Source organism: Hippichthys cyanospilos, chromosome 4, assembly GCF_059441005.1.
Source record: "Hippichthys cyanospilos isolate Australia breed blue-spotted pipefish chromosome 4, RoL_Hcya_1.0, whole genome shotgun sequence".
NCBI classification, from domain to species: domain Eukaryota; kingdom Metazoa; phylum Chordata; class Actinopteri; order Syngnathiformes; family Syngnathidae; genus Hippichthys; species Hippichthys cyanospilos.
Genome location: NC_142372.1, coordinates 10,186,720 through 10,213,809, shown reverse-complemented (window position 1 = coordinate 10,213,809; position 27,090 = coordinate 10,186,720). Strand labels below are relative to the sequence as shown.

Below are 27,090 nucleotides of genomic sequence, written 5' to 3'. Positions count from 1 at the left end.
GAAGGGGAACGAAGCGCTGGCACCGTTTCCCCAACTTCTGCCCAAGCATTTGCTTCTGTCAGACCTTCATGGTATGGAAAGATGACACATGAGCTCCATTTCCACTTGGTTCGAAAGGGAACGGAGCAGCAAATGTTTGTCATTGACTTTAATTTGATGGAAAAACGCCCCCCCACCCCCCACACACATTTCCAATTTCTTTAAATGCCAGCCAATCTGGAGGATAGCGGACACATCTGTTAGTAAATGGGAGCTACGCTCACGCACACAGAAGCAGCAGCAGAAATATGTTCATTATAGAATTGTAACATTACTGCAAATATGACTGGAGTCACTGTAAGATGCGTAATAGTAATCTAAACATTAAACTGAGAATTACACATTGTATATTTAAACCAACCACACAACTTGTACTCGGAATTCTCCATTTGCTTTAGGCTAACAAATATCCAGAACGATTAGGAGACGCATTGGGGTCGCAAAGTTATATGTTCAAATAATATATGATTCAATGCCAGTGTGAAATTTAGTACCTTTCAGAGCAACGCATTTAGACACATCATATACTACGTTACTCATAGGTATATTTTCTTTAACTGCAACTTATTAGCTATAGCTCTCGTGGATTCACTAATTCACTGACATTTTTTCTCACTATTTTTTTTAATATTTGAATTTATGGGAGCGCCAACCTCTGTTATTACTACTATACTTCAAGGAAAATGTATTAATACGTTTTTTTTTTTTTACAATGTGGTGTCTCTTCCTCACAGATTTCCGTCCACCTCGATAAACAGGGTCACTGTATATTATTGTTGACGTCAGAGGCGCAGGTTGTTCAGTCTATACGGCAGACTTGCTCTGTGTACGTTTGTGCCAATACTGTCTGGCTACAGGAGACCTCCTGTTGTCATTAAGGCTTGCATACAGTTGGAGGCAGCTGTGCAACACACACACACACACAATGGCACGGCACACACACATACCTGCCTCGACGATGACATTACTAGTCTCATTTTGCCGACAAGGACTGCGTAACTCATGCTGACAGCGGGTCCAGTCCACTTGTGAGTTCATCAATTGTGCACTTGGAATCTTTCCAGCGTGAATGCACTTCATTATGTGTGTCTAATGACCAAACGGAATGTTTTGGAAAAGAGCAACCGGGCTTCATTTTGGACGTCTGATGCCGAAAACGTTCCAGGATTGAGTGTCTCGGCTTCGAGGCCCCGCTGTGTGATTGGATGCTAAAGTTGTCCGCCCATCTGTCTGTCAGTCTGTCTTCTTACCTCCTGTGGCATACACACGTATATAATACTGGGTTTGGTTTGGATCATCAATTCATTCACTGCTTGATGATCCAAACACGACTCTGTCCGCTAGCTTTGTTGTGCTGATTATGACAACGGCGTAGAGGCATACATTAAAAATTAGATTTCTCTTATTGGCAGCATAGAATGGGTAGCCACAAAGTCACTGAATCATCTCTCCTGTGTCAGTCTCACTCACACACACACACACACACACACACACACACACACACGAGCCTGTGCGTGCGTCACAGGGGCCATCTGCTAGCTAACGAGGGCACTTTTTCTACAATCGCTCCATGTTTGTACTCATTCCACTTTGGCTCTTCTGTGATATTATTACTACTGTTAATTTTACAGTGGAGCATTGTATTCATTAAGGTTTTAATTAATGCTCACAAGTAAAGCTGGACTAAAGAGAAAAAGATCTGCTTTTAAATAAGCAGGAAATATATGTAGAGGTGTCCCACGGATGACTGAGCTGATTACCTTCTCTTTGTTTATACTTCCCAGTTAAGCCCAACATGATTCATATGTTGTCTCCTTTTTGAGTTCATTGGATGTATTTTGGCAATCAAATATTCTACTGCATTATTGGACGGATGCACATTGTCATTTGTGACCCAATTTTCTTTCAATCGGTACTTGGTTGAAAAAATATTTTTCAGAGGACATGTTACTGGGAAAATGTTGACTGCCGGTTTAGAGGAAAGCTCGCTAATTTGAGGAAATGTGTTACACGCCAATAAAGGCCATTCAAGAAGTTGTTGGGTGTGCATGTGTATTTCTGCACAAAGTGACATCGCCAACTACTGGCCAGGCATGCATAATGATGTGTTTTACAAAGAAACACCTGTTTACAAGGTTGTTGACATGTAAATGTATCTTAAGTCATAATTCATCTGTAGAAAGGCTGGCAACGCATACTGTCCATCATGCTAATGGGTACACTTCCTAATGCCGTGTAGTGAATACGGTCTACTTAGTGAGTAGGCAGTGAGTGACCTCTTAAAAACACAGAGCGGGGCCAGGCTCCATGTTGCTACTTCAAACCGTGGCCTACAGAGCCGGGCTGGCACACAAAGCTATTTTTAGTCACATGCTCAAAAGGGGAGCTCACATTCCCGGCTGAACTGTGTCACTCGCAAACTTTTTTTTTTTTTTTTTTTTCTGAAAAAGAGCACAGCCTGTTGTAAGTATTTGAGTGTGTCAGAAAAAAAACAACCTTCCTTTCATTTTCTGAACCGCTTATCCTTGTCGGGATTGTGAATTTAATGTCCTTTAATGCTATGCTCAGTTTAAAAACTGTGATTGTTTTTTTTCACACCGCACCCTGTTTACTTTACGGTGGCGTGTGCACTTGCATAAATGCAGCTCCCCGATGAACCTCACTGGATTTTCACACGACTTATTGACAAGTGGCCTGTGTTAATTAGACTGACCCGTGCGAGCACACAATGTAACAACTCCCAACACGGCCTGGTCAGGCTATTTATTAACCCTCCCCCCCGCCCGTAGGACCCTGATTTGAATATGGCAAACCAAGTTCCTGAGTGGCAGATAAGAGGCTGTTTGGAGACGCGTACTTCAGATAAAAGAAATTCACAAGGGAAAAAAAAGCCAGCGGCTTTGCTCTGACTCCGCTGCTAATTGTTAAGTCAACATGTTCTCTCGAGCATCCCAATTAGACTTGTGAAAACGCACACATTTACACATACACAGAATATCATAAACACATCAACACACGAAATCTGCGAATTGCTATCATGGTAACGTAAAATTGGAAGAGGTTCCATCCTATAATCATTAGTTCGATTTAAGCCGAAATGAAATGGATTTACTGAATTCAATTTAAGAAAGAAGCCAAGAAATGACAATCATAACCCCTTGCCTGGCGGAGGTATTTAGTCTCCTAATGGCCACCATAGATCTAATACAATCAGAACCCTTCATCTGATGCTGTGGCCATCAACTGTCTGTGTCTTTCGTAGCCAATGCAAAGTCCCTGTGCCACACTGACAGATCACTATCACTGTAATCAAACACCAAGGATTGAGCCCACAGAAAATAAATTGATGCTGACGAGTATTGTTTGACATCATGGGGTATGGATTTACCTTGCATGTCACATGATGTAATTGAATCCCAAAGTGCTGCCTTGTTTTCAATGTGGATGCTAGCAATGATCTATGCAAGCACTTCTTATGAATGGCCTTGACTGCTTCTCAGAAGTGTGCTTGTTGTCATTAGTTTTACTGAAAAGCTGGGGCCTAACCAAATTGAAATTGTTTTGGGTGAGATGTAGAGGTGTGGTACAACCAGGACTGGTGACTGACCAATCAAAGGGCATATACAGACAGGCATGTTTCTTTTAGCTCCGGAAAGCGAAGGAGGACAACTTTCGCCAACGTAATTCAAATCACGTTTTGGATGTCAGTTTATTTTATGTGTGCACCCCAGCGAATTTCTAGTTTGGAGAACTAGTCAGGATGACTAGTTATTCACACAATTGTGTTCACCCACCAAACACAAAAGAAAGTATCAACAAAGACTTTGCGATACAAGAATTTACCTTAGCCTGTGGCTTCTTTCTATCGTGGATGGCCCGCTGCATTCGTTGTGTTGTTGCCTGTTGTTAATCCTCGTTTGCCTGATCGCTCTCATGCATTTACTTGACTAGTAAAGTTGTGTTTTCATTTTCTTTGTTTCTTTTCTTTACAGTCACAATCCAGTGTTGACATATTTGCCAAGATATTTGCCATATTTGCTAAATTTACTAGATTCCGTCCTAAGAACATTGTGCCATTGCTGGTACAAAAACATGTTTGAACTCCAATCTGTTGGGCACGTTTACATGTAGAGGCTTCGTTTTAGAAAGATATGATTAATATCCCTTACCATCGTCCAGCGTGATGTCTTGAAGGCCTATCGAGCGGAAGGTTGGCTCCCTGTCCTCTGGCTCTTCTTTGATGTTCAGCCTCTCGCTATCCATTGAGAAGGGCCCCTGGGGGCTCAGCGGGTGCACCAAAGGCCCCGAAGCAGTCGGAGACAAGCCGCCCATGACCGGGCTAGCTGCTTGAGGGGAAGGCTGTCCTGAATGTGGATGCTGCAAGGCACCCAAGGGACTATTACCTGGCGAAGAGGAAGTGGGTGACTGGTAGGGCAGCGAGTGGAGCTGAGGGGAAGAAGGCCCAGAATGGGCTGACGGGATCATATGCGAAGGAGGGGCAGTGGGCGGCGTGGGGCAGGAGGCTGAACGTTGGCTCACGGGGTGGTAGCTCATGGCCCGCTGCAGCTGGGACGAGTGAGGCCCCACGAGCGAGTGGCCGCCACTTGAGGGCACCTGAGCGGGATTTGGGGAGCAGCGATAGCCTCCGAGTGAGTGAAGGTGTGGGGACGAGGGGGCTAGAAGAGGTTGGTGGCTCTGCGGAGAACCCGCGATGGGGCCTGACGACACAGGCGTTGATGGGGACGAGCAGGGTGAGGAGGAATAAACCATACCCATGCCCAGCGGGTGTGACGCGGCACCGGGACTCTGCTGGAAAGGCATCCTGTCATAGGTCTGAGGAGAAAGGCTGGACTGGCCGTTGAAGGACAGGCTGTGAACGTGACTCTGGTTGCGCTGCATGGGCTGGTATGAGGCCCGTGAGGGTGAGGAGGCAGGCAAAGGGACAGGAGAGGAGGTGGGATGGAACGTCATGTGGCAGTCGGTGGGGGTGTGGTGCAAACTGTGACCCTGGAGGTGAGGCAGATGCTGGAAGGACGGGGAGCCCATAGAGGGGCAGGGAGACTGCAGGGGTAGCAAGACGGGTCCCGAGCCCGAGGCCAAGCCGTGCGGGGAGGTGGACAGAAGGTTATCCGATGGGTGGCCTTGATCGGGGGAAGGCAGCTGAGGGCGCACCAGACTGGCGGCATGTGTCAGGGGCATGGACATGGCAGGTACAGTGGGATGGTCCAGCTCATCCCGGTGCTCCTGTTTCACCATCACTAAAAAGAAAGAGTAAGAAGAAAATAATCCGTTTTAATACTGCATACTTAATTTCACAGAAAGGCACCTGCATGGTAAACACAGTTTCTGCTAAGTTGGACCAAATCCTAAATTGAAGAGATAAGGGGTTAAGGAGTCTAGTTCGACGCGATTGATTACGAGAAATGTTGTTGCGAAATTTTACATTCACAAAATAAACAGGACAGTTACTTCAGCTCTTTTCACCAGCTCAGAATCAGAGGGGTGCGAGTACGCTGCCAGTCAGTCTAGGCGGCGTCACGTGAAATGCTGTGTGACGAGCTGAATGCCCAAATGCCCCGCAGCACGGATCAGAGCAACAGAACAAACGAGTTCATTGATCTCACGCCCTCAACTCAACCCATTACGCCTCTGGGATGCAGGGATGCCGGGTTGAAAAAAAAAAAGCTTTTCCCCCCTACAAATCCATAGAAATGTGAGGTGATGGGTGTGTAAACATCATTTTCAGCAGACCCTGGAAGCAGAATGGTTTACCAGTCAATCGACTTGAAACTCTAACAATAATCCAGTTGATAATGCAGCATGCTCTACAGATTTCAAGTTGGGGTTTCGAATCCTGTTGCAGTTCATTATCAAAGTACAAACCACATGAGCCTCTCCTGCACTTAATTTAAAGGGAATGAGAAGAGCTACTTTAATTGGCCTGAAATCACGTCAGCTGTGTTGACTCCCACAATGGTACAAACATCAATTTCTGCCTATGCATGTCTGAGAAAACTACACATGCATCCAGTCAGACTGCACTTTACACTAGATTTGCACTTGGCATGAAAACATGGCCCCGAACACTCTACTAGGAAAATAGTTGGTGTTGGGGTAAAACAAAGGAAGTTAAAATCAGACAGATGTCACTTAAATACATAATCTAATGTGTGACCTCCAAACACACTTTTTACACAATCGTTCCAAAGTCCTGATATTCATAATGCCAATGTACAGACTTGTATTCCAACTTGACTATAACTTGACAACTTATATATTTTTTCCTAAATGTGTGTGGATGCGTGAACGTGAGCGTTTATAAAGCGCTTTGAGCATCAGACGGTGTAGAAAGCAAGATATAAGTAAGTGCACACCATTATAAGGGGGAAAAACATTTTTGTGTTTCTATAGGTGAAATAAATCGGTAATATCAAGTCAGGATAGGGAGCACTGATTCCATTTTTCAGTATGACTGTGGGATAGTACATGCCTAACTCTTTATCAAGCGGTGTCTGGTACAGGGATCTTTACCCAGACCACAACAAGATAGGAAACATGACTTATTAGAGGACCATCATCTCCTATACACACTCACACACACAATAAAGCAGGTGGTGTCTGCGGTCCCAGTGATGGTGTCAGCAAACCTGCTTTTGCGAACAAACAGAGCAGGGTTTACTCTGCTCTGCTGTCATTGGCTGCACCGATCTGTCAAAAGAGAACAGGAACAGGAACCGCCAGAGTAGGCGTGCACGCAAACAGAGAGCAGGTGGGTGGAGGTGCGGCAACGTGTTTAGTCACACACTCCAGAAAACACTCACATTATGGCATGAGACTCAGGAATCTCTACCAAATAAAATGAGCAAAAAAAAAAAAAAGACCAGACAAAAAAAGGCTTCGGAATTTGAGATGGTTTTTGTTTGTGTCATTGTCATTGCAGTACTCTGTGTCAAAGTCAGGTTCTTGACACTGACGAAATAGATTAGTGATATAATAGTATGGCGTCATTTTAAATGTACCCTAAACGATTAGCATGGGAGGAAACAAAAACAAAAAGGAATGCATTAAGTTTGTTTATGAATGAAAGGGAGAACAACATTTAAAAATAATAGATGAATAATAAATGTTGGTTAATAATAATGATAAATGTTTTTTTCTTTACTCTCACCTGAAAGGTAAGTGAAGCGTTGGGATTGGCTCCTTTTCCGTTTTCCATTGCAGACATAAAACTGCACTTGCACAGCTGAGCTCACAGTTTTACTGTGGTAAGGAGGGATTTCCACTACAATACATGACTGTGAAAAGCAAAACAGTCCACGTTATTTAAATGTTTATGGTGCACTTCCTGAAAATGAGCTGTGCATTGGATAAAGTGGATCCTCAGGACTCAAATTTCTCATAGTTTGTAACATTTTCACTCATTTCACCAATGTTTCATTTGACCTAATTTTAGTCAGGTTTGAAGGACTAATACTAAATTGATTAATATTAAATTGTATCATCCAGTTACAGGCCCACAGCTGAATTTAGGTGAGCGGTACACCTCACAGTTAAGCAACCCGAGTTCAAATCCACTTTGCTCCGGCTTTCCCGTGTGGGATTCGCATGTTCTCCCCAAGCCCGCGTGGGTTCTCTCCGGGCCCACCGGCCTCCTCCCACACTCAAAAAAACATGCATGGCAGGTGTATTGGACATACTAAATAGTACTTATGTGTGATTGGGTGCGTAAATGGTTGTTTGTCTCTGTGTGCGCTGCAATTGGTTGGCAGCTCAGGACGGCCCCCACATACTACCCGAAGTCAGCTGGGATAGGCACCATCATGCCTGCAACTCTTGTGAGGATAAGCGGCTCGAGAAAATTGATTGATGGTAGGGTACACTCTAGACTTGGTGCCAATCAATCACAAGTTTCGGCTTTATTTTTTCTCCTTATACTTTTTCAGTATTTCCAAGACATGATAGATAAAGATGACCGCAATTTTGATTCTGTGTAATCATGTTTAGCATTCTTACTGGTTTAATTCTGGGAGGTTTCTACTTTTCTTTTTGTCACCGTTCCCAAGCAGTTGGGCTTTGACTTAACTGGTGTTGTGCATGTAGCCCATCTGTTTTTGTTGTTTGATAAGAAGTAGCGCCGAAGGAAGACGGAGACTGCTAAAGTTACGTCTCGCATTAGCCACTAGCTGGATACTGCTTGTGCCTGTCATTGGCATCAAAAGGTAGTTTGATGTGTGTTTTACATTTACATGAGATTACTAGTTGATGTAATTTTGTGACTATGTTTTGAATTGAAATTGAATGTGAGACAAATATAACTACCCTACTTTAAAGAGCAGAGCTGGGCAACCCGTCGCCAAATTGACCCGATGCTGATGAAATGCCCAGTTTCGGCATTTTAGGCATGCGCTATAAGACTTGAAGCCTTGAAGAAAATACAAAGATTCAGCACTGAAGCAGATTTGCATCAGTCGATAGGGTCAGTACAAATAGTCCTTCTCAGTCTGTATATCAAGTCGAAGGTATGTGTACGATCGTTCGTATTAATGCCTTAAAACAGTTGAAGGTTTTATAGTGTTGACATTTTTTAAATTTTTTTATGAAAATGCAAGCAAATCAGAAGTTGACCAGATTATGGTCCGCTCCATTTCCAGTTTAGGTAGCAAAATAATGACTCACGCCTTGAGTTTTCTCCCTGATGATTTTGGCCTCCACTTCCCATTGTGGCCGCCCATCTAAAAAACAGTAGAAAAAAAGAGGGGAAAATAACTTTTACCATCAGCACAAAAGAATATGGCTTAGGAAACATCAGATGTATTATTGACGAGCAACGTGTCCTTATGAAGGCCTGCAAGCCAAGTGGAGAAAATCCTAGTAGCAGTGACTTAATCACAATCAAATGTCCAAATAATCCTTCTATTTGTCTTGCCTGGCTGACATTATAAAGAGCGCAGTGGAATTACTGTATTTATTTTAACTGCTGAAAAACATCCTTTGCCGTTTTCCTATGATGGATTTAATTATTTGGCCAGACATCGCATGGAACACTGACAGGCCCCTGTGGGTGGAGGACACTGCAGCCATTGACTAAAAGTTTATTTGACTTGCTATGTTAGCACAAACTGTAGCTCTGAGCTGTGTTATTTGAAGTTTGTATTTTAATAATGATACCACAGCCTGCACCTGCATAGCGTCTTCCCCCAAAGACCAAAGGGTTCCCTTATAATTCCCACAAAAGACATCTGCGTCTGCAGAAAGATTTGAGTCTTAGTGTAGCTTGAGTGTGGTCTCTAATCTCAGGAACATTTTAGGCTTTTCACTTTTCTGTAGCTTTAAATCATACCTTCTATAGCTGTAATACAACACAACAACCAAAGCCTTACTTGTTGTAATGCAGTCACATATCCATTGAGGTACATTTCCTTTCCCGATGAAGAAATGACCTTGAATGTCTTTGCGACTGACAACAGCGCATTATAGCAATGAGTCTTGTTGACATTCAACAGGCTGGAGCAAGGGCCCCACATGCCCGTCAGAAAACAAGCACCAACAAGAAGCTCATACCACGCTAAAACAATAACTTGACACACAATAGAGAAGATGCAAATTCCATGCCGATGATTAAAAAAAAAAAGGTTTTATTAGGGGTAAAAACGATGAGAAACCAGTTAGAATGGGTGTCTGTCACTCCTTGGCTATTTGTTTACACTTTCATTCTTGCAAAATGAATATACTTTATTTAATTTTAGACTGAATAGATGATGAAATGTAGTTATTCTACTATTCTAAAGAAATACAAGATAAATACAAGACAATTATGTCTTGTAAGTCATTGCTGTCGAGTCACAAACAAAAACATTGTATTGATCTAAAATATTTGATCTTAGACGTCTTCACTTTTATGACCACACCCAAGGGACTACAACTTAGATCTGAAGAAGCCTTTTGGATTACGGATGAAACATTTTCAACAAACAGGAAAAGATGAGCTGCATCGAATCAATAATTATGAGTTAACATGACCTGGATTACACAATAGTTATTGTTCTGACCAATTCCATTTACTCCAAAAAGTCTGTTCTTGGTCTTTCGTGTACAGGTCTTTCTCGACGTTGTCCTAACTCCCTAAAATCTTGGGCTGAACTTGGTATCATTTCAACAAACACTTGATCTAGGACTCGGTCTTGACTCTCAAAGTCTTAGCCTGCATTTTGTCTTGATCCTTGAAAGTTTTTTCCTCAACGTGGTTTTAACGTTTCAAAGTCTTGACCTGGACATCATATGAGCGCCATAAAGTCTTGATCTGGAGTCTTTTCATCTTCTGAATGTCTTGGTCTGGACTTGTTCTTGACTTTTCAAAGTCTTAGTCTGGTTTTTGTCACTAATTGACAGATCTACATGTAAAAAAAACTGATTTTGGTTTGTTTTCTTTGTTGGCTCATGTGCTTGGAGGCTAGGGATCACTGTCAGACTGAAGTCATTTATGGTACCATCCTATAATCACAAAACTACTTGTTGTTTTTCAGTTATGGAAAAATGGAAAAATACCAGTCACTGCCTTCCACTCTTTATTTCTTCCATTGCTACAATTACTCTAATCAGTGTCTTTCTGCACTAAAGCAGGCAGATTAGTCGAGAAGACGAGGATCACTTAAACAAACTGTATTACCATCATTATCATCTTCCATTCCCTGTTAGTTCACAGTCTTTCTGCCTCCCTTTACAATCCACTTCCTTCATGCACTGTGTAGCTCAACTTTGCCACTTGTCTAAGGTTTCCCTTGGCCTCTTTGTTTTTGGACTTGAGCATTCACATGCACTGCACCTCTATGCCATGCTTTACCGCATCACCCTCAGAGAGCTGAAGGCATCCCCTTGTACCTAATTTCCTTCAAATATCTTTACAAGGGTCTCCCACTCACGCGTTATTACTTTCTGCCATGTGTGAACTTGATTTTAACAGCAGAACAATAGTAGTTGGAGCAGGTAGCGACTGTGCTATGATCGCAAAGAGAAAGCCGGCCATTTTTAAGCATACACCTTCAAGAAGACAATAACAAAATTCTTACCAGGGCCTTTCTCCAAAAAGATGACCTTGGACTCTGGGAAGAAGTTGCTCCCAGTGATGGCCATCTCCTCGCCTCCACTGACCAGACAGCTGGTCAGACTGGACTTGTCAACCTGGGGCAGTTCTTGAGCTGAACGCTGGGCTGGGGGAGACGCAGGTTACGGACAAAAGAGAGTAATCATTTGCTCAGCCTTGCTTGTGAACATGTATAGGAAACTATGGCATTTACCGTATCTCAAGAATCTATTAATACTTTCATCAACCTGTAGGTGTGTGTGTGCGTGTGCATGTGTGTGCCTCTCACAGCATTCTACAGGGATAGAGGCAGCCTGCAGCGACAGAACCTTCCCGTTCGGCTGAGGGATGTGAACTCGAAACACCACCCGTACCCGGGTGTTCTTTCTCCCAATATCCGTCTCCCCCTTCCGCAGTTCAATGTCTGAATTGCGGAGCTTGAGGATGCCCGCACAGTCGATACTATGTGAAGAAGGGAAAGCAGTTGGCAGTAAATTGTGAAATTCAGAGAGAACTACATACGAGCACGGTAAGGGTTTGGAGGAATCATATTAAATTTGAAATGTAAAATAAATGGGAAAGTCCAGACCACATCCTTTCCAGTTAAATCCAATGCAAACAAATGAGGCAGGGCCTTACACAAATATAGTCATGATGCAGGGTCTTAAATAGTCACATAAAGATTTATTTTTGTTCTCATTTGGTTTTCATCACTTTCTGTTGGTTTAAATTAAAAATGCATAAACGTTGACATTAGAAGGAACCATAAACCCCATAAACAGGGTTGGACTTCCTCACGGTGGGAAGCTTGTAAATGAAAAATGCAAGCTGCAAATACTTGCGAAATGTACCTGGCGGACATGTTGTTTTCAGGCAGAAGAGGAATTTCAAGAACTTTGGTGCTGGTGATCACAATCTCCTGGCTGGCCGTAGCTACGGTTTTCCCAGTGATGCGATGCACTTGGTAAAAAGCATGTGGCCTCAAGTAACGGTCGTCTGCCGTTCCGATAAACATCTGCAGGTTGACAGGCTTCTCATTGTAGCCAACCAGCTGAAACATGACAGAGAATGAAATCAAACACATGGGAGTCCAGCTGAAAAGTGTGAACAAAGAAACATTCAGCTGTCTGACTTTTGTTTTGGGAGGGATTTTGAATGCTGGCTCAAGGTTGTTATAGTTTTGGCAAACGTGTTGGAGACTCATCTGGCATTTTGAAATTCTAACTGATGATTCACTTAATGGGTCTCAATATTTTTTCCTATTCCACACCTGGCGCAATAGACGGTAATGCTCCAAACCCAGTAATTCCTCAGAAGTTAACCAGGGGGTACTTGATAAAGCAATATTATGACATTAAGAGACGAAAGAAAGTCCATACAATCAATGTTTTGCTCTATAACAGTGCTGCAGCTAATGATTATTTTGTCAATCAATGAATCAGATTCAACAAACAAGTTTTAATTCCCGTGTCTTTATTCAAAAACAGGATATTATTTAAACTTGACAGTGCAACATAAGGAAAGTAAGACTGAGTTCCGAGTTTGGTCTGTAACGTCCGAAAAAAACGGGCAAAAATGTTTTTGTTCTTCAGCTTTGTAATTTTTTTTTTTTATTCAACACAAAGATAATGCTTGGATGAGTTACAAAAGAAATAGAGTATTTACTGGCGAGAGGATGGAACAGAACATTATCAAACAACATTATTAATCAATTAATCAGCTCTAATCTATCTTAATAGTGAATTCACACGTTCAAAAGGATCCCTACCAACGCTGAAGAATTCTAAACATGTCCACCTGAATTTAGTGGAGAAGAATCATGTTGGTTGTGTCGATTAAATGAACCAAATGCCAAGCAGATTCAGGTGAAAAGCAGACATAGAAAACAAGCACATTTATGTCTTACAAGGATTACGCTCTACCCGTAATGCTAAAATTGGACCCAAGACTAAAAATTTGAACCCAGTAAAAGAGTAGAATTTTAGTGTCAAGACTGTAGGCAGTACACTTCAGAGTGTTGGCTCAGGGGCAAGCAATTGTCAAAAAAAACTAAAATGATGCACTTTCCTCTAAAACAGAGTCTATACAAAATCCATTCATGGCTCAAGTGAGTATGACAAGGAGAGAAAATTGCCAGTAATAATGTTGCTGTCCTTTTCAAATCCAGTGTCTAACGCCTGCCAACCTTGTTGGCCTTGCGCACCTGTCAAGCAGCTGCTTTCTCCATTTGTCCTGAGAATTGGCACCCCGGTTTCCACTCAAGACAGGTGAGATATTTGATGGCGGAAAGTGTTGCGTGTCTAGTAGAGTCGAGGGCAAGATGGAAATGAGAGTGAGACCTTATTCTGAAACCCAGATGCCGCACAATCCCACTACTGTTGTAAATGTTGTGCTTGGCAGAATCTGTGACGGCAGGATGGCACCCCCGCTCACATTTGCCCGTACTGCCCTCATAGCCCACCTCGCGCATAACCCCAGCTTAGATGGAGGCGCACTGTTCGAGGCTCACAGAGGAGAACAAGGTCTTTCAGTGCTGTTTGCACCTTAGGAATTGCCAAGCCTCAACCATGCTGCAGCTGGGTACTGACCCCATCTTCTTCTAAGCTTTGCGTCACACGCCACCGCATCAACACTCCGTCCAATATTGTGGTAACTGGAAGGAGAGCAAGTGGGATATGTCACATGCTGTTCCAAAACCAACCTGAGTGAAAAGGCTTGTGTGAATAGTCACAATCATGCCTTAAACCTCATTGACCTATGAGAATGGCATCCAGCAAAAGATAATTCGTTATCACAACCAAAATATTAGGACTTAGAATTCAAAGGTATGCTCAGAGAAACGAATCACTTTCATTATTTATGCTTCTTGTGCACCTTTTAAACTGCATGTTTACTACTCAGCTTGGCCTACCTCTACTGGCTACATAGGACCCTTTTTACTGGCAAATGCAGTCAGTAGTCTAAACCATTTGGGTGGCATAAACCACTTCTGGTCAGTCACCGCTATAAATACAGATGCTAACGTTAACTTGTGCTGTTGCTGTGCCTTTAGCGTTGAGCACTGCAGCGCCACACTCCACAGTGTACAATTTACTGCAGCATTCCAGTTGCTCGCTGCATTCAGTCTTTCTGTTATACAATTTGTTGAACTACTCTTTGTTAGAAATAACATGCTATTTATGAAGGAATCTCCCAAATTATCATTGCTTATAAAAGAAACGAACCACAACCAGAAAATGTAATGCAAATCAAAGCACAATGTTATCTTTACCCCAAAGCGATGATATTTTAAGTTCAAACGGATTTGCGTTAAGTCCAGTTAGTATTGGTCAACAGGAAATATACCGCAAAACCTCTGTTGATCTTTTTTTATTAGGAGCCACTTCAATCAGTTAATTTGCAAAGAGTTTGATCTACGAATTTCCATGCCCCCGGCTTCACTGTGAAGGAAAGACCCAAGTGATTATACATATTTTGTGTACTTCAGAAATTCTTTTTTCTGTGTTCAACAGTGGAAGCATAATAGGATAAACATAACTGACTATTCAATTAGGCGGATGCTAAGTTTAATCTAAATCCATTCGAGCCTTACAGAAAACGGGCAAGCAGACACCGATAAAATAAAAGTAAAATCTTGTGTAGCATTCAAAAAAGAGAATCCATTCCCTGTTGCAAAATGCAGTCTTTGGCACTTGAAATGTAATAACCAGTAATGGGCTCATCTTCGGCTGATCTTAGATTTTAAGAGTCAAACATAAATCATGCTAGTAACAAGCTAATAGGTCATTCTGCAACCCAGTCTGAATGGTCCATGAATGTAAATGACACGATATTTATATTCCAAATACCCCAAGGTCAAATTTGTGGATTCAAATCATCTAAATTCTTCCAAGTGTTTTTAAACAGATTCCTCATCCCTCCCCAAAACGGTGCTCACCAGGAGTTTTTTTACGGTATTTAGATCACGGTATCACTTTTCAAACGAATCATAAAGGTGTTTTTACCAGGGAACGTCCATAAGCAATAGTTCGTCCGCCATATTGTCCATTCGTGAAAAAATTACGGAAGATACATGTAGCCTACTCAGGGAAGTGAAGAGAATAAGAATATAATTTTGTAGTATTTCTATGCATATGACAATAAAACTCTTGAATCTTAATGATTTTTTTTTGATTGTTTATTCCTCAAAGATGGCGGCCATTTGCCATGTTGCACGTTAAGTAGACCTACAACAAAGTCTAAAAAAAATCCATGTCTGTAAAGGGTTGGGCTGTTTGGGTTAAAGCCGCTTTAGTCTTAGAGCCCTGTTAGTCATTTTCACGAGTCCTTCAAAGACATCATCCAAGCCTTGACAGTTTGTCGGATTGCCACTCAATTTGACTGATCGTTCCATTTTTTTTTTTTTTATGTTGAAGCATGACCTCCAAATTTGGGATGAAACGCAAAATTGTAAAAACTCAACTTTTTCACAATGTCATAAAACATCTTGTGTGTGATAGTCTCACATCCATATGGGCTCACTACTGGGTGAATGTTATACACACTATGCTCCGGAAGCCTGGAATTCCATCATCCACCATTGTAAGTGTAATGGCTGCATGGGAGTGCAGGTCCATTCATCGCTCCTAGCAGCTTTAATTTATTTGTTTTCGATTTGGTATGGAGTGTTACCAAATACACACTTAACAAGCCCGGGTTTCTTTCTAAGCAAGCAGGAAACCCTGATAAGAAGGCCATGAAAATGGCTCCTTTCATGTCACAGCGACGCTTAAAACTCGCCACACAAATGTTGTTCAACCCAAAGTGCAACTGTTTCTTAAAAGCTGATTATTTTCAATTTACTCTCTCTTTGATTCAATAATTAGAATTAGTTTTGAAAATGCAAGGGTGTTTCAAATATCAGTCGCCGGGAGCCACAAAAACGTCTCTGTTAACATAAAATAAACACGTGAGCCATAAAGCGGGGGTAGTTTGAAGAATAACATTTACTTTAACAACAAGAGCTCAAGCGCGGTTGCGTCGCCCGTAAGGGTAAAGCCACATTAAGAAAAACAACTTAACAGGGAAAAAGTGGGTTGGTTCAGGCAAGGAGAAAGTACTGCTGCTTTTCCGTAAAAAAAAAAATAATAATAATAATAATAATATGGAAGAGTCACAAGAGTGCACCATCAGACACAATGGCACTTCAGTCATATTCTTGTTGCAAAATTTGGCACTATTGATTAACTGGTGGCCAGTGACAAACTTCGGACTGTGTAAAACTCGATTGGGTCCCAAAGTATAATCAGTGCCAAAAAACCCGCAAGAGACAGTTACACTTTGCTGGTGTGTTGATGCGTGTATCAAATTGTAACAGCCTGTAAATGACATCAAACGTGGTCACTCTACAACGTCTTTTATGACATGGACTATTTTAGTACAAACATTTGCCTTCAGATATTTATGCGCCAAATGGAAAATCTACCCTAGTTTGGACATAGCCTGTGTTAATTTTAGACCTTGTGCAAGTCATCTGCCACTAGCGGCTTGAACACAATGTGTTTATGAAACAACAAAAGATGGATGACGGTGGAGTGTTTTTGGGGGAGGGGGTTAACACATAGAGGTATAAAAGCAGGGTCCTGGTTGAAGATGCTTCGCAACAAGAAAAAACACACCACATGCACTCTTGACTTGTCTCACATTCCGGAGTCACCCCCTAAATCTGTGCTGAGTGTGAAATACCGCAGGAGGGTGGTCTATCCACTTTCAAGTCATCTTCTGTGGCTGTCCACAGCAAACTGTATGGACTTTGCTGGTGGATAAGCAAGAAACTGGATATGAAAGAATGATAACTTCTTTAGTAAATGCCACCAACCAACAGTAACCGCTGCTGCTGCTTCTGGCTAGACTGGATTTGTGCTGGGGATGAACCCGCTTCCCTAAAATAAAACAGCTGGATACAGTTACATATCCAGCTCCCACTAAATAAAGTTCCCATTTATTTTTGGCCTTCATCTGTTCCACTGGTCCAGTAATAAGGGCAACAAGCTCAGGGGCACAAACATCTTCCAACGCGGCGTGTAAACATGAAATCGTACATGCAGCAAGGATGTGTTCAAGGTAATACCCAGCCTAGACACAAAATGGATTTCCATTTACGTGTATGAGTTAGTCAAACTTGAAGGCTTTAGAAGGTCATTGAACTTGGAATTCCAATTGAAACAGAATCATGTTTTATTTGAAGGCATGTATACTTGTGGTACTTTAAAAAGAAAGCAGTCATAATGGCAGTTTGTTCTAATTCTTCGAAGCATAGGTCCATCTATCCATCTATACTGCTCAGCCTGTCATTGATCCATGTTTTGATCCTTTTGTAGGTCTAAATTGAAAATACTGATCAAAACAGGTGGGTGGTTCACTATTTAATTTGTTGTTTACAAGTCCTCAACACTCTGCTATTCCGATTTTGCTTCCTGACTCTTGTCACAAGTCTCTTGTCACCATCCACCTCAGCTCAGGCCGTAACTCGACACTTTCTTACATCCAGCGCCTGACTCTGCTAAGTTGTTTCCCTGTGTTGCTGCACTGTTGCCATGGTGAGACTTTTTGTGTATGCAATCGAGTATGTGTGTGTGCGTATGTATGTGAGTGAGTGAGGGGGCTTCATACGCACATAAGCTGCTGCTCTTCTACTTATGCTGGAGAGGGAAAGGGGAGGGGAGTTGACTTTAGTGTCGATGGTGGTCATTCAGGGGTTAATAGTCAGGTTTAGTATGTGTGTGCTCGCAAGTGACAAATGTGTAAACAAGCACAATAATGAAGGTCATTTTTATCAAGCTCAAGACTGTTCAAGATTGGTCAGGATAGACTTCAGCAGTTCTCGAGAGACTAGTGTATTTTGATTTTCTTAGGGTTTTTTTTGCCAACACAGAAGTGTTTGTAAGTCATGACCAAAATGAATCCTGTGATGATGTCCACAATAGCAGATTTCAAGGGTGAAATTTGACTACTGTTTCTTTAGCGTATGTTGTCAGGAAGACGTCAAGCTACCTGCAGCAAAAAGTATTTGTTATGCATGAAAGAACAAAACAACGCAGTGACAAGACCTACTTCAAAATAAACCTTACTTTCCCAAATAACATATGGACATCAATGCCCTAGTACACTAGACTTGAAGTATATCTTGGCAGTGTGCCGCAGCGCAACATCTGACTTGTCCCATCACTGACATCAACAACACTATGTTCTCCTGAAATCAAGTTTATTTGCTAATTGCGGTAATTAAGAATGCTTAAAACAGACTTAGTTACCACGACATTGTATTAAATGGCACTTGCCAGCAATTAGCGGCAGCTCTAGCTTTAGTAGCTAGCACCGGTGAGCAGCACAAGGTGCTAGCAGTGCTAGCAGCAGCTAACTGTTGCATAAAACTGTCAGATTACTTTTCAAGGGCAGTTTAATAGACGTCTAACTCAATTGAGCGGTCTTTCTAGTTTCTTTCAGTCAAGTTTTTGAGTCAGTTTTCTCAGTCTAGTTTCTGAGTATTGTTTCCTATGATAGCTAAGGTTAATTTGGATGTTTGTGTATAAAGACATTTTTCTTTTCCACTCTTATGTCTTGCCCTCTTCTGGGTCCAAATTGTTCATAGGTGTGAATGTGAATGCTTGTTTGTTAGCTAATCGCAGGGACCATTTAGACAACCACTCCAGGTTATCCTGATACCCCACTTCTTTCCCAATCATCCATGATAGGCTCCAGCTCAACCATGACCCTAATGAGGACAAGTGCTATATAAAATGGATGGGTGGTTGAATGGTTAGTAATAAACCGTGGTGACATCGCTTTAAAATTGTATGGTAGTTGCAAATTATATGTTACTTAAAACACTGAGCTGCTTTACTTTGCTGTTTTTTTAATCATGCATATGAACTGTTTTGATCTCAGACGTACTGTTTGCCCAGCACGCTTGGGAGGGCAGAAGGAGCCAAGGGGCCAGTTGACTGTTTGTTTAAACAAGGTCAATACATGTGCACACACACGCACAAGCATTTACTGTATACTGCATCAAAGCTGTATATGGCCTTGGAGGACGGGTCTGCGCTTACTCCTTCCTGTTTCCCATTTTATCCTCCCCCGACCTTTCTATGAAACTCATTCTCCTTGTGACTTGCTTCCTTGCTGCGCACTAAGCCTGATTACAAGGAACAACTTCCACCATGTTTTATCTCAAATAAAGCTCGGTGGCAAAGCAGCAAACAGCAAGTTAAGTGAAAAGCTCCAACTTGTTTTCTATAAGCCAGTTTATTGAGGAAGCCCTCACATACAAATAAATGTGCTGCAGAACAAGCAGAGGAATCAAAACAATCACTCAAAATCTACCAGAATAGTTTGAGGGGTTTGTATTCAAAGTCAAAATGCACAGACATAAAAAGTCCTCTATTTTATAGGCAATTATCCCTAAAGTCATAGAATTTGGAGTTCTATCAAAATTCAGTGGAGAAATTTCTTCATATTTCCTCACAAAATCTGCTGCACTGAATCACTTTGACATTTTTTGCAATATCCAATGATGAGGACCTTGGAAAGACAAGTCTCTGTATTGGGTGCTCAATATGCTAAGTCCTTTATAATTTGGTATCAGGACTACGAAGAATGGAATCAATACTACAAAGTCAATTGTGTTTAGTGTTGAGGCGAAAAAACTCGGTGTCATAATAGTTGATGATGATTACATGATGTACCTTTGCCAATTATTCATAATCATAATTACAATTACTTCTCCAGTTGTAGAAATTGTCTTTAGGAACCACCCCTTTCCCTCACTCATGGCTGAGTCATTTCCTTTTAGCTTTATTTAACTTCACTATTTAGTGCTTATCTTAAACATTAGTTATTTTAATCATTCTGGGGAAGATTTTGGGACATGACCACATAGTCAGAATTAGTCAGTCACGTAGTCGGTCCTAGAAGCGATTATATTTGACGTTGGAGGTTTCATTTTAGTCTAGCAATTTTTTTTTCAACCTTGTGAGGCGACCGGCTAATTATGCTCTGTACTAATACAAATAAATTGAAAGTTCTTTCGTCATAATGGTCACCCTTTGTCTTTTATCTGCTTGCCTCCATCCTCGGCCCAGCAGGTATTACCAAAGTGCCCCTTGTATTTGTGTGGGCGCAGCAGCACTCAATTAAGCTGGTTAAATACGCACAAGGATACCTCAGCCAGCCAGAGAGGCTTTGGACTTATATGTCTCCTAGCAACAGGTGTACCGATTATGATCTGTGGCTAGCCCCTGAGGAATGGCTAACACAGCCACAGTCAGTCAGGCGCAGACATGGACATTCTGTAAAGTATCATTCTATGAAAAATCTGGTGTTAAACATTATTAGAGCAAGTCTATATGACAGGATGGAAATCTTACTATTTTTTTTTAATTGCTTACACACTTACTGTTTTGTCTGCAGTTGTCTTTAGTTAAAAAAAAAAAAAACTACATAAACAAGGCCCAACGTGCACTACACTATAAGTAAAAAAAAAAAAAGCTTATAACAATAGTAGATCCTCAAAAAACAGTACCTTGAATCAGGTCTGTCAAAAATTTTTATGTAACGTTATAATGAATTGAAAACACATCAGTATCAAATAGTTTGTACATCAAAGCAGCCATCTCTGCCGGATCTCTGTGGTGTTTTTAAAAATACGCTTTAGAAGGAGTTTTTTGTAACATGTGAGCAAGCCAAAAATTAAAGTATATACAGTATATGTGCCAGCAAGCAGCATTTTGGTCTGTTGGTATAAGGTGCATATACATATTGTGGCTTAAGCATAACCTCCACCTCTCAAGAGTTATCATCAATAAAGTTGAACTGTTGTTTTCCATTTTATTAGCCAATGAGAGATGTATAAATTTTAAAATTCAAAAAAATATGTGACACTCTGAAGATGCCGAAAAATATCGCTGAAACAAGTCAGGTAAAACCTCTTAGAAGTTTCAAGTTTTTATTTTGAATTATTTTTTTTTTAAGTCTCTCACTGTCTGATAAAAGGAAAACAACTGTTGATTTTAAACTAGAGGGAGAATTACGGTTGTTCAACTATCATTAAAGATGGTTATTATACCATTTCTTGCAAGGGGTGTTTAAAAAAAAGTTGCTGAATAGGAAAATTGGTTTGGATTTAAAAACTGGACTTTAAAATGAAAACTCCTTTACTCACTTTGCCTCCGTCCGTCCGTCCGTCCATCCATCCATCCATCCATCCATCCATCCATCCATCCATCCATCCATTCATTCATTCATTCATTCATTCATTCATTCATTCATTTAATTCCTGTACTACGTGTGCATATTAGGATGGCAGTTCACTGAAACCTGTCCCACCTGACTTCAAACAAAAGTGGGAATACAGATTAGACTGGATCCCAGTCGATCACAGGGCAGTCTGATATGAAGAAGTAATTATTGCATGCTCCCATATCTGCCACCTGTAGCTTTGGCCTGTTCTTGAGGATCTGGGGGTATGCTTCATTGTGGTCTGATGCTACTCCAAAAATCCACCGTTCTAACTTATTATGCACTATTATTCAACATTTATCTAGTTTTGTTAAGCTAGCCCTCTTGTAAAAACAGTGCTCAAACAAGTACTGAAAAAACTACAACGTAGGTGATAAAGACACATACCCCACAGTCCCTTTTCTAAGTCCTTGTTTTTCTGTTGATGCAGCAGCTCAGCGGTGCGCAGCATAGTCACAAAAGGAAGTCGCGGCCATGCCCATATGGCAGCCATGGCGTCACTGGGTGACATCACACCACTGGAGTCAAGCTCCACAGAGAATATAGTACAGAGCTCACAGGTATGAGAGTTGGGAATCTGTAACACAAGGCTGCTGCTGGTGTTGCTTCTAGAGTACTCCACAGTGGTTTGTGTGTGAAATATGATGACAAGACAATATGCAAAGCAAAAAAAAAAAAAAAAAATCCAGCATGGTATCATCCTCTTTGTAACTCATCAATTTTATCTTTTACATAAATTATTCCTTAATAGCATTCAGATGCGGCTGGATAACTGTGATCAGATTTTGCTGGCACACGTGTTGTTGTGCCTCGGGGAATAGCACTATCTGCACCTTCAGTGCACCTGGGAAACGTGATATGTACAAGGTTGTTTACACTCTTATGTGCTCTGACCCTCTTGCGACCAGTGGAGTGGGTCAGATAACCTGAAGTTAACTCTTTATTGCCTTTTGAGACTTCCTAACTGAGCATTCTTAACTGACCTGTCCGAATATGGCGTGTGTTTTGGGGATAACAGAAATGATGTCACATGATTATGACATTGCGTTATGGTGAAGATGAATTATGGCACATGAGATGTTTAGTAAACATTACAAAACTGGAACGGCAAGTTCTAATAATAAAGCAGATCCTTAATTTGAAGTTTTGGTCTATTAAAAATGCGAAGACAATTGTAGGAACAAATATTTATGAGATTTCATGTTTTAGTCAAGTCTTTATTCAATCTTAAACAGTGTTCTATGAAAACTACTCAACCAAGATTTTAAGATCACATGTGATTTCATTAACTGTCTACAAAGATTAGCGCCTCTTTGCTGTGACTTGGACTTTTAAGTTTAACATTATCGGCTCCAATGACTGGTGATATTTAATGTTGAGTACACACTGTATTAGGGTAACTGTAACATTTGTCAAATATTACATTTCATCATTTTATGTTTTTCTTATTTTCTTGATTAGAACCAAAAATTTAACACAAAGATTATTTGACAAAAAGACCTGTTCGTACATCTTCTGGACTATATGCGACATAGATAAAAACCAAATAGTTAATGTTTGCTTACAGAATAAAATATACATGTTCAGTGGCAGTATGTTGTGTGAAGATTAGCATCATTTATAAAGTCTGGTTTTGGAAGTGCTGTGCCATCAATTGGAATATTTTGTAATAGAATTCCAGTTGTTTTTTTTTGTTTTTTTTTGGGCAAGGTAACTCAAAAGTAATACCTTTAAAATGTTCAAACGACAGTAACAAAAAATACATAATATATAGTAATACATTTAAAAATAGCTTCTCTAATACTGGTATAAAACTAAATAGGCAACAGCAATACCCAAACAAATGACGAGAAATCAGGGCAAGCGTGCAGCAAAGCTTGGTTGACAAACTTTGCCCGCTGAATTATGCATTGTCACATATGGGAGGATAGAATCTTGGTCACGCTGAGGTTGAAATGGTTAATAATCAGCCTAGGGGGAGCCTGCCTGCCTGACTGACTGTGAGAACAGACAGAGGTCGTTTCTTGAGCGGCAAGGCTTTGGTCTTCCGGGTTCTTTTCAAGAGAGTTCATGCCAACAGCTGTTCGAACTTTCCAACTGAAACTTGGCTATAACCTTGAAACCTGGTTTTACTGTTCTATCTTGTACTTGAACTGCATAATTAACACATATCTGAACTTTTAAAAGGCTGGTAGCTAACAAATGACAAAACAAAAGAAATACCAAAAACAGAGAAACCACAAAAATGTGATCCAACCTCAGATTTTTCTTGGTTTTGAAATCAATTTTAAGGCCATTCAAACCTTGGCCACTTTCTACCTTTATGTATTCTAACCATTTACAGCAGTTGTATAGAAATGACGCTGGTGTCAATATTTATTACCCATGAATATATGCCATTAATGCATTCTTAACTGTTCAACAAGTAAACTATCATTGATGTAACATCAAAACACTAGTCTTCCCTTGACAAATTTAGAGCCAACAAGGCTTGATCTGCCCAGTGTGTTTCACATAAAAAAAAAACCTAGAAGACAAGAGTTAATGCTTTTTCTACTTCCGATTCCCACACCCCTAACAATGGCTGAATCGCTTACACACTTGCACACTGTTAAATGGAATTCAGCCATTGTTAAGAGTTCAGAATAGGTTCTACTTTAATCTCAAGAGAGAAACAAAAATACAACCACTCTGTAAAAGCTTATTGGCAGATTAAAGCATCCAGACATCCGTTTTCTATAGCCACTTATCCTCACTAGAGCCGCAGGCTTGCTGATGCCTATCCCACCTGTCTTTGGGAAGTAGGTGAGGGACACCCTCAACTGGTTGCCAGCCAGTTACAGGGCACACAGAGACAAACAATCATTCACAACCAATCACACCTAAGGGCAGTTTGGAGTGTCCAATATACCTACCATGTATTTAGACTGTAGGAGGTGAACGAAGTGCCCGGAGAAGGCCCACATGAGCACAGATAGAACATGCAAACTCCACAGAGGAAGGCAGACATGCTAACCAGTTTTCCATCATGCTGCCCCAGATTAGAGCAGCTATACGTACAACAGTCAAGTGATCTGGTAATAACTACTAAAGCAACACCAGGATGTTGGAGGCAGTAAAAATTGTTTCAAAACATTATCAGTTACTGGCATCTGCACTTCAACTATGAAGAGTATTCCAAGTGCAAGGAGGGGCTTCTACGCTTGTGGTGAAAGCACACTGTGTATCAAATGCGGAAGGAAATCCCTGAAAAGTTGTGAAACAGTCTGACTCTGAGGAACTGGCTGCTGAATTCTGCAACTAATTTTGGCTCGGTCTGTTTCTCTTTTCTTTTTTTTGTGAACTACTTGAGCTGTTAAGGGTACAAGAGTTGAACACTTGGCTATGTGGCTTTCAAATTGTATGCTTCACATTGGTTTAAGCCTTAAACCAAGGGTTAAGGCCTTAGTTTAGCACTAATAGAGCTTGCAACAATATGCTGGTGTCAAGGTGTTAAATGCCAAAATGTGATACCTTGACAATGGGATGGCCACTCGACGCCGCTTTGACAGCTCCTCTGCTGCCCTCGGTCTCGTAATGGGCTCGATGGTGCGCTTTGGGTTGCACCTCAATCTTCAATTCATACTGGCCGAACTGACTTGGCAGCGGCCAGTCGAGGGGAGGAAGTGAGGATGTTCTGAGGAGAGAAGACCACACACAATTTAAATTCAAAATAAAAGAGTGCTTGTGAAGTGCTACAGTAAGATTGTTTGGTTTTGTTAGCTAGTTAACTACTACTTGCACATACGATACTGTACACTAAAACCTATAAATCGTACCCCTCCGGTTGAAGGTGAAATGTTTCATTTAGAAGATAGTAAGTATGTAAGTAAATTTTAAATACATTCCCTTAAATTTGAATTTACACCAAAATTGTAATTTGTTAAATGCATCCACAATCTTCTTCTTTGTATAATCCTGCTAACTAACATCCAACAAAATGTAAAAGAGCTAACGATCATTTAATTTCACGTATCGTTACGGTTTAATATTAAATGACCCCATAACAGTAACCGTGCTCCTCAAGCAAAAACATGCTAGGAACATATACAGGATTTGTGATGTGATTTTATTTTTTATTTTTTAGGACATTACAAATGATGTCAAAACTCATTCACTGTATGAACATTCTGAATTTTAAAGCAGTTTGTCTGAAAGTATGAACCGCAATCAACAGACGAATGTAGCCCAGTGCAAAAGTAAAATAAAGAAGGGAATGTGGTGATACCTAAATATAGAGAGAAAGTCCATGTGGTGTTACGGGTGGTGGATGGGTCAGATAAACAGAAGGCTTTGCCCAGGAGGAACATTACTTGATCCCCACGTTCATCGTAAAACTTTCTTCACTTGCTTTTTTTGTGATTTGTACAAATTCTAAGCCACTCAGTATGGCAGTGTAACGGCAGTTTGTTAATCTCTAGGTTTTCCTTACAGGAGCCATTACATAAGCGACTGATCAAGTGTGTCATGGTAATAGAAGTCGAGAAGGCCAGAAGAAACGTGAGTAGAGACAGAGGGGTGCTCTATAGATTGTCTCAGCATAACCTTTCTCTTATGTTCAAGTCTGACTGTGGAGGCTAATCACAATTCTCATTATCCCACTAGCAGTACACCTGCTACAACACGTTGTATAAATTCAGTTGAAATATGAGACAAAAACAGGTATTCAAGTTCACAAAACACTGCATTCATTCATTCATTCATTCATTCTGTTTCGACTTCTTGTGTTTTGTCCATATTCTAGTTCAAGGTTGTTTACTAGATTCAAGGGTTGAATGGACTAAATTTGTCCCAATTCAGAGGCTGCACCCTTTGAGGGTTTACAACATCATAATGGTACACAAAGGCTGCTCCAATTTGAAGACTCCATCAGATGCAGCTTTTTTCTGTGTTTATTTCCTACAGAATGCATCACTTATAGTACTGTATACACCTTATATACAGTCTTAGAAGATATTAAAATACTATGTAAAAATACTGATTGTCAAAATGTTCAATAACACAGCTGAAGAATCATCCTTAGCGAAGACCTCTCAAAAATGTACAGTATTACCTAATTATTCGATCATTAACTTCTTCACTCCAGGCCCACTTAAAATGGATGACATCTACTGTCGTCATTGGCGTGCGATTCTACATTAACATTAGATGAGCACAGATGCCAGTGCCAACAACTGGTGTGATGTATAAAATGCTGGTTGGTCAGTTATAGTTGATACAATACACAATAGAGGTGAGAAAATCAAGTGACTGCATCAGTGTCATTGTTAGAAAGTGAGTGGTCAAACAAACGCGTGTGTTATGTACATGCACATGTGCACATCAGTCTGCATACACAAATTTGTGGGTGGGTGTTGTTGACCTTGTTACCCTATGCACCCTCTTCTTGATTTACAGCACTATAAGGGCCAGTGCGTGCCTGGAAGGCCTTTGTATGGTGAACAGACAGCAGACTCTTAGCATAAAATAATACATGATGACCTTTTAAACTTAATTTATCACACTTTATTGTGGATAATGTTTAGAAGACATACACCTTTCCTCATAGATATTATGGTGTGACTATTTTGAGATTTATACTGGTGATACAGAGCTCAAAGTTCCTTTATTGAACATTGGAGCAGTGTTCTGGCCAAAGATGATATAGTCAAGCAAAG

The 27,090-nt window shown here is 40.9% G+C and overlaps 1 protein-coding gene and 1 long non-coding RNA gene across 2 annotated transcripts in view; one reads left to right on the top strand and one right to left on the bottom strand.

Moving 5' to 3' along the window:
- LOC148424532 (uncharacterized) overlaps positions 1–27,090 on the top strand; it is a 57,110-nt gene that overhangs the window by 7,676 nt on the left and 22,344 nt on the right. Inside the window, exon 2 of the long non-coding RNA XR_015865319.1 lies at positions 25,868–25,933. This is a non-coding gene — a long non-coding RNA (uncharacterized LOC148424532). The remainder of the gene's footprint in view (positions 1–25,867; positions 25,934–27,090) is intronic.
- The window catches only part of nfatc3a (nuclear factor of activated T cells 3a), a 51,933-nt gene that overhangs the window by 6,947 nt on the left and 17,896 nt on the right, over positions 1–27,090 (bottom strand). The window contains exons 3-9 of the mRNA XM_088412588.1: positions 24,908–25,070; positions 11,971–12,170; positions 11,409–11,581; positions 11,106–11,246; positions 8,716–8,771; positions 7,208–7,334; positions 4,209–5,297 (exon numbers count right to left, since the gene is read on the bottom strand). Coding sequence (XP_088268714.1) covers positions 4,209–5,297; positions 7,208–7,334; positions 8,716–8,771; positions 11,106–11,246; positions 11,409–11,581; positions 11,971–12,170; positions 24,908–25,070 — 1,949 coding nt within the window. The remainder of the gene's footprint in view (positions 1–4,208; positions 5,298–7,207; positions 7,335–8,715; positions 8,772–11,105; positions 11,247–11,408; positions 11,582–11,970; positions 12,171–24,907; positions 25,071–27,090) is intronic.